Genomic DNA, 12,353 nt, shown 5'->3' with positions numbered 1-12,353 from the left:
TTGAATAAACTGTATCCACGCTTTAGAGCTCTTATCTCTTAGCAATTTTTCAAGGGGGCTAGAACCAGGTATGTTCATTAATTATCCTGAGAAAAACCCTGAAATCTGATTGGCAGAAAATACCTGTGTACCTGCAGCCTTCCAGCCAGCAGCTTTTCCTTGCCCAAAAGGAAGGTAAATAAAAGAAATTAAAACTTCCCACCAAACCCAGGCACTTCCAAAAGCCCAACGCAGCACTGCTGAAGGAGACAGCATGCACGTGCAAAGCTGTTCCCTCTGGCTCAAGCTTCAACCATCATTTTCATGGACAGAAAACACCCGTTCTCAAGTGCCAGTTCCCAAAGAAGAAGGGGAGGAGGGCACAGGAGGCTGTGTGTCTGCAGCATGGAGTCAGCATCCACCCCTGCCAGCACATGCCTGTATTCCTGAATGTGCCAGACAAGATGCCCCAGTGACCAGCACCTGTGGCTTGGCCCCTGGGTATCACTGCTGGCACCTCGAGGCTCCTGGGGTAGAGATGGGATTGGGATGGTGGGGAGGGGTGATGTCAAGCATGGCATTGGGGATGAAGGGCCATTCGACACCAGCAAGCAGGGATGGATCCAGCAGTGGAATGTGCATGGCACCTTCCTCCATGCAATGCACAGCACTCTTAACCTGGTCAGCAGCAGTAATTAAATAATATATATAGATATATTTTAGTGTAGCTACTGGCATAGTATAAGTCTGCATCCTCAGTTTCTATCTCCACATCAAAAAATCAGCTCGGGCACCAGGAGGAACATTAATCTTTTCTCTATGCAAACTACGGGCACAGATGTCTGCAACGAGAAAAAAAAAGCCTGAAACACCTTTTTATGAGTTAAATGCTAATCTGACTAGTAACTCCCTATATCTAATTAGATACTAATTCTACCCTTCATAGAAATAAGCTGATTAGCAAACACCAACATAACCCAACATTAACCTTGCCACCACAAGAAGAAAAATGGCAGGTTCCTCTCTTACGTCTTGACTGTTTGCTGGGTAAAATAAATGACCACCTTTCATTTGTATTAGAAGTTGACTTGTTCTCAAACAAAGCAAACACACAAAGGCCACAGTTGCTTATTTTACAGCACTGTAAAAGCACATTTTACAGCTGTGTTGCAAGCAATCTGTACTCATTAAATTATCACTCTGACAGGCATCCTGTGAAAAGCTGTCAAACGCAAACATTTTTCACGGATGACAAATCATACTTTGCCGGTGCTCTCTCAGACACTGCTATCTGGAGGGATGGCAGGCTCTGTCTTCCCTCCAGTTATCTTGTTTAAACTCCCTCCACAATGGTTGGCCCCTCTGTCGACAAACAGGCACAAGCACACACATGGTTGGGAAGGGCTTCACAGACTGACCTGTGAGAGCAGCACATGGCTCGAAGGTCTCCCTGGTTGTCCTAAGAGCAGAGTGTGCAAAGACGGCTGGGTTACACAGAGAGGATGAACCACAGACAACACTTTGGGTAACATGGATAGCCAGCTCTGGTCCAACCTGACCGAGGAGCAAAGCCATGCTGTACTGCTTCAACACACCTCAGCCAAGTCCTGCTGATGCAAAGTCACCTTCTCACTCAAGGCGATGCCCAGGAGGACGAGCTCCGGACTGAGGGAACCAGCACTGTCGAGATGTCCGGTGGGACCAGAGCCCCTAAACCTTTCTTAATGCCAAGAAACAATTTTAAAATTTGTCTGTATTGCAAAATTAATCCTGCGCATGCTATGGGCTTTGATACTCAAAGGAAGATGACATTTCCAGTGCAATTAACTTGTAGAGACAGAAAAGGGAGTAATCAGCAGTCAGACAATCTACAGCTCTGGGTTCTTTTTATTCTTTTAACATTTTTGAATTTCAGGGTAGAATTTAAATGCCCACCACTCAGTGAAAGTCTAGAGATGTCATGAAATGGTATGAAAGACTGGATATGACATATGTGCCATCTCTGCAATAAAAATCCTGGGAAAAAAGTCTCTGCTTTTGAACAAATCCTTCTTCAAAAGAGCACATTGGGAAACATAACCATAGTTACTTGGCATTTTCCTTTTTTTCAGGTAATAAGATGTATTACCTCTTTGCAGCTTGAGGGCAGACCAGCCCTGCCAGTAACCCACTGCAAGAGAGCAGTGCACGGTGCTTCCACGTGACATCAGATTCCACTGCCAGAATAATTCAGAATAATATTTCTTCCAAATTACAGATACATGAGCTAATTGAAGAAACACAGTCACTCCACCCACTGCGAGACAGAGTAAATCCCACCTCCAGACAATACATCTACTTCTTTCGACTTTCAAATCCAATATATTTTTGATCTTGGATTCACAGGCATCATCTGAAAATATTCACTTTTTTTTTAAGTAAGAAGGGATGCAGTGATTTCCTATTCCTTGTGCTAACATTTTCAGATATTTCAAGAGTGGGATTTTCATACAAAGGGGCTTTTGCTGACGAGAGCCCAGTGCTGTAGGGCACAGTCCTACCTAAATCAAAGGCAGGTCCTGGAAATGAGATGAACACACCAAAGGGTCACACTCCCCTTCACCCACAGACAGGTTTGATGTTTCTGTACGTGCACTGGCAACAAAGAAAAAAGCTGCAAAACTGCTTGGTCAGCTGCCTCCTGCTACCACCTGCCCTGTGTCAGGACCGGAGCACTGTTGTCCTCAGCCTCCTCAGCCTTGCCCCAGAGGCAGAGTCCTCAGGGCTGAATCCATAGCTGACCACCACAGGAGTGTAAAGTTGTACTTTCAATTTATCTCCAGGAGCAAAACACATTTATTTCAGGGAATACTTTCACACAGAGAGGCACAGTGCTTCACAGCACCACACCTACTCCTCTTGTAGCCACTGCAAAGAGTCAAATAATCAGTGACCCAGGGCTGAGCACCTAAAACCCCCACGTTTTATAGAACAAAGGAAACCTTAACTGTGGCGCAAAAAAAGGTCAAGTCTTATCCAATCTTGCTCAGCAAGGCTGTTGAGCCAATGTGCTTGCTACAGGCACCCGTCTGTTGGCCATGTTCAGGTGTGCTGGTGCCCTTCCAAAAAGGACACCAGTGCTGCCACACACCTTTCTGCTCCCAAAAGCTACCAGACATGCTGCATTTCCCACGCACCAGATTTCCTTAGTTTAGAGCTGAGTTTTCAATTTGCCTTATTCTGTTTGAGGTTTGCAAATGAACTACACAAAGAGATTCCAGGTAGACGTGCAATTACTCAAACACCTTAAAAACCAAATAAAACCAGGTTCAAGTATGCATATTGAATATGCTGAATTCTTACAGGCACCATTAATTAGTTTCAGATAATTTACCACCCAGCTTTTTGAGCATACTCTTAATATGTTATCCAGATTATGATTAATCAAGGGCCGTCTGTCTTACCAAAACCTTTCATTTGCTTGTCTGTATAGACAATTATGCTTTTTAGTGTGTACAGGAGAACACTGCCACAAAGAGATTAATTGTATTTTCTCCTTAAAAAGTCTACTCATAAAACGTCCACAACAGCAAGATGGATTCCCAGACGAATGCTCCTGCCCGAGCCACGGCCTTGCAGGCTGTGCCATGGAAGGGCTGGTGCCAGCTCCGTCCCAGCATTTTCCAGAGGTGCATCTGCAGATGCAAACTCCACCCTGCAGCTGCTCCTACCATGTGAAGCAAAACTCAATCCAGACAGGTAAAAGAAATTTGGGAGAAAAGAGACAAATGTTTCACAGCTCTCTTCACCTGGAGGCTGAAGCCATACAAAGGCATGCCACCTAGTCCAAAGGGAGAAGAGCAATTATTTTTTTCTAAATGTGCTCCATTATTTTTAATATGCCTTCACTTCCTTTATTGCATATGCAGCATTTGTAATTTCCACCAGGGAAAAACAAACCCTAATTTAACAATCTTCTTCTGGCAGTGTTGAGAAACCGATGAACACGTAGTGTTAACACATTTATTGAATATGAACTCAGGAAGGGCAGGCCAGATCCACAAGCTGTTTATCTGTCCTGTTTTCAAACACGTGTTAGCACTTATTGACATGGGAAGAGCTCTTTCACAGGGCTTGAAGAAGTACAGGCTTAAATCTTGCCAGTGTCACAGCCAACAGCCCCAGTATGTGAACGCTGCAGAGCTGGGAGGAACAACATCTCCCCAAACTTTGCTTGATTAGTGAAAGTCAAGACAACAAAAACAACTGGGCCACAGACTCATAGGTTAAAAAAACCAAAACCACCAAAACACAAGATTTCAAGAAGTTCTGGTTTCTGGAGCACTGTGGGACTCGTAGAAGTCCAGAAGAGCAGGGCAGAAGATAACACACAGCACTGCGTACCACCATCACACTGAGACTGAGCTTTTTAGAGAATAAGGAGCAATAGAGGAGGACAAACAATGTGGAGATTGCTGTCTGTGATTCAAGAAACAAAGAGCAGCACATTGCATGCTGCTCTATGTACTAGTCATCCCACGAATTAGGTAAAACAGTGAGAAATGCCCTTGGTCCCTCTTAGTCCATCCTGCTCTGCCACATCCCATGCAGCAGGATAAACCCAGACTTCATAGCCTCCTCATCCCTGGTTTCAGGGACTGCCACTGCTCACATCTCCCATTTTGGGTCAGCTATACTGAGTTTTCTCCCATTGCTTCCATGTTGCTACCTCCTCCCCAAGCAGCAGGTCCATCATTCCCAGCACTTCCATCCCCCTCCTTGCAACAACTCAATAGTACTCTTCCTCAGTGCACCTCTCTGCAGCTGTTTTTGTTCTTCCTCCGTTGATTGCTCTTCCCTCTACTCCCCCCCATGTCTAATTTTCACTGCACCCATTCCTCAATCTCTTCAGACACACCTGTGATTTCTCAAGTGCTTCGGCCTCTGCCCCACATCCATTTGGTACCAATACACCAAGTTCCCAGCCCAAACTTCACCTGGAAGTGAGCTCCTTCAGGCTGCCTCCCACCTCCTCCCAACTCAAAGGAGCTTTCTGGGACATTCACTAAGGTATTTCACACGTACTGTGTTTTCCCAAGCCTCGCTTCCCACTGCTGTCAGAGTGTGAGGAGGGCCTGCACTACTGACAAGTGGGGATGTCTTTCTTGCTCCCATTACCTCAGTTACCCTCACCTCATTACACTTGCAGGGAGAGCTCTTCCAGCTGGGGCTGTCTCTTTATTTGTTCAGCCAGCATGTGAGTGGCTGGACACTAAGACATTACAGTACATTAAACACTAATAAAGTAGCTCCAGCCCTGCACCAGTGGGTTATCACACCCCCAAGCCAAACCACCACCACCAAAACGGGCATCCAGGGGAGCAGCTACCAGGACTACGGACATAGGCTTGGTGGCTCCTTTGTGTGTGAAGGAGGAAGAGAGAGTTAATTTTAAACAGACAAACAATAGCTCATTGACTGGTTGACAGCAATTAGTAACCAGAGAGCACCAGGCACAGTTTCCTGTGGCCAAGTACTAAGCCTGTTGCCTGCATCTTTGCTTTTAGGAAAAAAAGCCAAAAGGATAAGAGCAGTTTACCTGTGACCTTAAGAGCAGAACTGCTTTGACCCGAGATAACATAAGATCCCTCCAAGCCCATACAGAAACTGCTTTTGCCCCTTGCTGAAGTCTTTGCTGAATTACAAGACCTAGTATCTTTTTTTTTTCTCTTCCTAACCAACACGGCAGGAACCCCCTTCACCTCCCCCCATGAGATTTCCTGCTTCTGTGGTAACTTAAACTTGACCTCAGGATCTTTCCAAGCATCCCCAAACGAGAAGTCTGGTTCCCACTGCTGTCAGACAAGCATCAATGGACATGACTAAAAATCGTGGTGGTGTATGTATCTCCTTAAAAACCTCCAGATGGAGATGAGCCAATTGAACAACAACAAAGAATAAACAAACTTCCAAGGCACAGACAATTTATTTCAGTGCTGTTGCAGTGAGTGGGAAATCACAAAGAAAAGCCCACAAGTGGGATTTTCTAAAGGAAGTGTGCTGGTGGTTGCTCCGTCCAGCTTCTCCTCAGTCACTACCTCCCTATCCCGGGTAGCATCAATCCGAAACCAAGTCCAAAGGATTGCCTCTTCCACAATGGTGTCTTTGAAGTGTATCTTCCCAACATTTTCTGCCCTGGTTGGTATGAGGTTTGATGCCATCCATTTCTGGAGAGGGCAGAACAAGGCTGTGCCTTCAACCTTGATGTGAGTGGCAACATAGACCAAACCACTCTATTATTTGTAGCTTAACGATGCCGTGGTCATCAGCACACTTGCCTGAAGGTGGGTGGCAAGGGGAGAGCTCTTCCCACCACACAGGTTTATTCAGAAGCTCAAATTCCATGCAGCTCTGGCACAGCAAAGGTCCACTTAGTGCTCCAGTTGTGCCACACCTGGAGCTGCCTCCTGCAGAGATGAATGTGCTGGCAGCCAGTACTGACCCCATAGTCCTGGGTGCCACAGGCATGGGGAGACCCTGCCAAAGGAGCAGGACAAGGGCCCAGGTCTCTGCTCTTGCAGGCAGTTTCCAGTAAAAGAGTTAACATGAGATTAAGGTCCCCAAAGGGCAGTTATTTTGGTAGGGCAGAGCACCCTGATGGGCTGCCAAATTCTAACTATAGGAGCAGCAGGCCGGGCACCTGTGGAGCTCGTCTTTCACTGTTTGCCTCCACACTGCCTGAAGCAGCAGAAAGGAGAACACCAAAAGCTTTCCCTTGTCCTTTCTGTCTCCTTCCCAGTTATTAATACATCCTGCCTGTGCATCCCACTGCACCACCACACCTCCCTGATAACTCGTACCTGGAGACAGCAGTTGGAACCAAAGGGTTATTCGAACAACAAAAACTAAATTCAGAAATGTATTCCAGGCTTTTTCCTCCAGTTTCAGCAGAGTTTGGAAGGTATTTCGCCAATGTTCTCCTGACCAGTCTCTTGGACTCAGCCACACACCAGTTATTGGAGAAATTCATTGCACGCAGGAGTAACACAGGGCTCACACTAGAAGGTCAAAGGCACCCTGGGATGCTTCAAAGATGCTCATCCTGATCACTCTCTGTGTCTGAAGCTACCCTGCCCAATACAAACATGGAGCCCACAAACAGGAATCCCTCTCCAGCCCTTTTGCCCACTCCCTGTACAGCAGAGGGGTTGTGTGCACCATGGACTTGGGGATCCCTGGCCAGCTCTTTCTTCTTGGGTTTGGTTTCTTTCTGCTTATTGTCCCCAACGGGTTTCCTTTTACACTTCTGTATTTGTTTTATCTTACATGCTAACAGAAAATTCAGGGAGATTGGATCAGAAACTGAATTCTCAGCATTTAATAGTTTCCCAGATGCAGGCTCGCGCTGTACCATTTTATACAAATCCTTCTCTCGTCTGGGCATTGGCAACACCAAACCTATTGCCAGCCCAGCCCAGAGACAGACCATCTCATACACTTCCCTCTTCACTCCTGTACAATGAGGGTTGCAGAAGTTTGCTGCCTTACTTAAGTCTGGAGTGCACAAAAGAAAGGGACACAATTTGCTTTAAGTGCAACAGCAAAAGTGCTTGTGAAATACAGGGGCAGGAGAAACAAGGAGCTTGTGGGACTCAGCAGCCCCTCTATTTTTCCCCCCAGAAAAGGGCTTGGCACAAGTGCTTGAAAGTTACGTCTTCCAAGAGATTCAGGATGTGCCTTTGAAAGGTAAAAATATGAGCATCTTATCTAGGAAGCAAAAGAACAACGGAAACACTGCAGAAGAGTTATGGGCTATGTCCTATCCTGGCTCCAATGCCTCAAAACAGCTGAGCAGTCTCCCCAAAGCACTGTTGGGTAGCACAGACCCTGGCGCGGAAAGCTTCAGCCTCAAAGGACAAAAGAGGTGAAAGTTCAAATTTAATACATGGAACTGAGCATTTATGCAGTCTTAATGTCACCATTAATTCTATTAGTGTTATTAATCCCCAAGAGAGGGAAGGGGAAGGCACTAAGTTGTGAAGATAAGACAAGGCACAAGGGATTTTATTTAAAAAAAAGGGAGGGGGTGTTTAAATCCCTGACTGCTATAGCTGCTTCTGTGGCATGAGATGTCACCACAGTCAGTTACAGCTTTCCCATGAATGTCATTGTCATGGAGAGAGATGCTTACATGGCCAGAAAATTTTACCCACTAATTTCTCAATGAAGTCCATAAACATATCTAAGATAAACCAGCAAATCTTCACCTCTAAAATCATTTAGCAACAGTGAATCCAACAACTCACAAAGTATTTTTCATTTTAACAAAAAAGCATTTCCCTTGTGCTGAAAACACATCTCCTACTGCTACACTGGCATCAGCCTAATGGTTTACATTACAACAGGGGAGACCTCCAGGAGCACACATATGTGTGCTGTAAGCAAATATTTAGACAGGATATATTAAGATATGGGACTCCTGAGTTCACAAGTTCTCCCAGTGCCTGCAAACCAAATATGCACAAGAGGATCTGATGCTGTTACATTATGCACTGGGAGCCGAAATGACTCCTGGTCAGCCCTTCAGGGACGGATAATCAGCAACTTGTTCCATGCTCCCAACTAAGAGGAGATAATCCATTTCTGTACGGCTTTGGTGTCAGATCAGAGCAATTCTGGCAACAGTTCCAACAGCACACAGTTCCAACCAGCAACAGCTGATGAAAACGCTCCAGAAGCCGCAGGGCATCCCAGCCTTCATCTAAAGGACATGCCGCCACTTGGACTGTCCTTCTGCAGCAGCAACTGCTGCAAAGGTCAAGCACATAGCGGAGGCAGGACAGGTCTGCCTCTCCTCCCGGACCTGAATGTCAAGGCTGGGAGATTAGCAGCCAGAGAACCCACATTTCCAAAGGGCTGGACGACAGTGTTTGCTGCTTGGGCTGCATCCTGGAGTGGCCGATCACAGCCCGCGGATGCGTCACCCCACAAGAGAAGTGTCCATTCCACTTGCTGAAGTGAATTTGATCTCTGTAATAACTCATCCTGCCTACTCAGATACTCTGCACAGCTGTAGCACAGAGGATTTCATGTTAAACCAAGGCAGGTGTACAGCTCATTTTTGTCAGTTTTATTTCCATTTGAATGGATTTAGCTACAAGTGATAAAGAAGCCCTGAAGAGCTGCAAACAGTAAAATCAGAGTTTGCATCCATGCAGAAGAGCAGCTCTGGAAGGGATTGTGTCCTTTTCCAGTCTCATCCCTAGGGATCGGGACAAATATATGGATCTTGATTGCCTCTTCTTCCTGTAGTTTGGGTACATTAGATCAAAAAGTGTGGGATGAATTATGCTGGGCAAGAAGAACTCAAATGTGCAAGACACAACTGACCACAGCTGATCTGATGACCAAGCACCAAGACCAAAGAAGGAAATGCCATCCCACAAGCAGCCAAACACTCAACAGCAGGCTCTTAAACAAACAAAACACAGCAGTCATGGGCATTTTTGTACAAGAGTCTGAGGACCTCAGATGGGAGACTCCTCAACCTGCCCCAGCGACCAGCAGGAAGGTGTGCCTTCAGCCTCCAGGTGACTGGGCTGGAGGGAGAGAGGCAGTCATGATTAAAAGACTCCCAAGAAGTAAATGACGGAGGGTGGTAATCAGTTCATCTCTATTTCCACCCCAGGTAAGATTAAAAAAATTCCCTAAATCAGTTTTGTCTGCAGCAAATGAAGATTTAGTTCTGATACTAGCACTCAGAGTCATTAAGCTTTGGAACAGGCTGAGGAGGTTGCCAATTCTCCTTCATTAGTTTTGTATGAGGCAGAGACACACCCTTCAGGGACAGGCCAGGCACAGTAAATCCAGCTTTCAGGAACAGCTGAACAACACCATCCCCTTCCAGACTTGCCAGTCAAGGATTTCCCATGCTAAAGTGAGAGTGAGACCAGCACAGGGGATGGTCTGAGGGGCTGACAGGAGAACCACAGAGCAGACAGAACAGCTTGTGCAGGCTCCCTTCCAAAGCTCACCTATTTTGAAGCCTTGTGCTTTGACAGGCATCCATCTCAGCTTGGCTTAATGTCCCCCTGCCCCCACACAGCCCTACAGCCATCCCTCCTCCCCCAAAGGGGCAGATGCACCTCACAGGATGTCTGCTCCACGTCAGCGACCTGTGCGTGCTCTTTGTTTTCAACACAGCATTTCAAAAAGCCTCGTTGTTCATTTAAGGTGAAGCAGATGCTGCTCCCCTGGTCTCTTTGAAAGGGCTTATCTATGGGCTGGATTTCATTAAGTATCTTGTTCTGCATTCAATAAATTTGCAAGTCTAGACACTATGGTTCTCCCTCTATCAACCCTTTGGTGGTACCAGCAGGTAGAGACAACAGAGGTTAAGAGGGAAATATTTAGCCAGCAGATTTAGATGCTATCAAGAAGATTGCATAATTCTACTTTGACTCACAGCAATTCTGTACCCAGGGATTTTTTCTCTCACCCTAGTGCCAATCCCTTTTGAAAGCAAGAAGCTGCTACCCACTGTAGTAGTGCAGAGGAGGTCACTGGGAGGTTCAAGGCACAGACTTTGGGATATTCACAAAAAACTCAGGTTGAACCAATGACCAAACAAGGGGAAAAAAGGTCCAGAGGAGCTGTACAGTGGAACTGTCCTTTACTACAGAGTGTGATGGTGATGTATAAGCAGGACTGTGTGAGCAACTCAGTCCATTTGAGTCATCAGATACTTCCATGTGCAACTGTCTGTCACCTCCCTTCCCCAGCCAACAAGGACAACCCAAGCAGCAGCCTGACATCCTGCTCCTCCTCCCCAGATGCCCAGGCACAGTGGGCTGCAGTGTCTGGGAGCACTGAGGCACCTGCAAAGTGCCACAGGAACCAAGCAAGAGCTCAGCAGCAAACCAAGAGATGCCCTGGGACCTCAGCTGGGTGCTGTGCCCAATGTCTAGGCATCGACTTCATCTGTTTGCAGAGGTGCTCTCAAAGAAAAAGCACCTGGCTGCAAAGTGGGCAGTGCTGGCTGTGTGCCAGCTACCTCCAAAGGGAGCTTCTTCCTGCAGCTCCCATGAGCTAGGCATGCCCTATGGAGAGCCAGTCTGACAGGACACACTGTGGACCCAAGGGCAATACCGAGACCAGTCATTTGCTTATCTGCCAGCAGTTAGCATCACTCCAGCAACAGGAACTCAGCCAAGACTTGTTCATTATGGTTCTGACCCTGCATCACACTTGAACCCTCAGCCTCCACACAAAACCACTCTGTGTTTATCTGCTGCTCTGCTTAGCCCCAAAGGCTAAAAGTGAGATGGATACAAATCCTGTGGGTTCACAACATGCTGGGAAAGATCAGCACTGTTGTGGATTGGGGCTGAAAGATGTGCACGTTACAATTACACATGCTGCGGGGATGTACCAACAAAACCAACTGCAATCTTACATTAGAGCAAAATGGCTTTTCAAAAGACTAATCAGAAAGAAAGATCTCTCTCTTTGGGATACAAGCAGCCATAATCAGCAAATACTTCTCTCTCACAGGATTGCAAAACAAGGCATGCTCTGCCCTCTGAGCCGAGTCATGAACTTTCCCAGCAAAGGGGGAGACAGAGCAGAATTACTGCATAGAAAACAACACGATGGGGATTTTTTTACATTTTTATCCCAAGAAGATCAAGTTCAAGGTCTCTGCACTTACCATCAAACTTCTTGTATCGGGAACTAAACACGGTTTGTAGGTGATTGCTAAGCTCTACGACGGCGTTTCTGAAGTCCTGTTTACTCTGCTGACTATACTTCTCCTCCATTTCTTGAGAGCAGCATGTGTAGCCTTGTGAGCAGACTTTCAAGTGGTCACCTGAAAAGCAGAGAAGAAAATATCCCAAGTTAAAAGGACTCTTTATGCCAGAGAAAAGAGGTCTCATGAGGCAGGGTGCGTGAGGATCTGCAGCACCATTTCCTTGCAAGGAGATCCCCCCCCTCTGTGAGTGCTGGACCAAGTACGTCAAAACCTGACTCTTTAGAGAAAACTTTATAGCAACACATGTAAAAACCTTGTCTTTCTACAAGAACATTAAAAAGTGTCCTCTTACTTATTCAGTTAATAAACAGAATAAACAGATACTCATCCTGTTCAGTATAATTTGAAGAACCAGAAAATTGACCTGTATATACATATATTGTATATGGTAACTTGCATTAAGTTTTTCCTGAGTATTTTAAAATACTTCCAGTTCATTCAGCTAGTATACAATATCAGTGGCAATGGCCCTTTTTGTCCAGATAAGTGCCTTTTACTTCACCCCTCCCCTGTCCAATTATCAGAGGAGAAGTAGTCTCTCTCAGAAGCACAGTTGTCACCAACACTAAATTGTACTTGTTTT

At 46.0% G+C, this 12,353-nt stretch overlaps 1 protein-coding gene across 6 annotated transcripts in view; it reads right to left on the bottom strand.

Moving 5' to 3' along the window:
• GPC4 (glypican 4) overlaps nucleotides 1-12,353 on the bottom strand; it is a 242,327-nt gene that overhangs the window by 24,889 nt on the left and 205,085 nt on the right. For all 6 annotated transcript variants that reach the window (XM_048318490.1, XM_048318493.1, XM_048318492.1 and 3 more), the window contains one exon: nucleotides 11,669-11,827. In XM_048318490.1, coding sequence (XP_048174447.1) covers nucleotides 11,669-11,827 — 159 coding nt within the window. The remainder of the gene's footprint in view (nucleotides 1-11,668; nucleotides 11,828-12,353) is intronic.

This window comes from Corvus hawaiiensis, chromosome 14 (genome assembly GCF_020740725.1).
Source record: "Corvus hawaiiensis isolate bCorHaw1 chromosome 14, bCorHaw1.pri.cur, whole genome shotgun sequence".
In the NCBI taxonomy this organism is placed as follows: Eukaryota; Metazoa; Chordata; class Aves; order Passeriformes; family Corvidae; genus Corvus; species Corvus hawaiiensis.
Note: the sequence above shows the minus strand (reverse complement) of the source record. Positions and strands in the feature narration are given on the sequence as shown.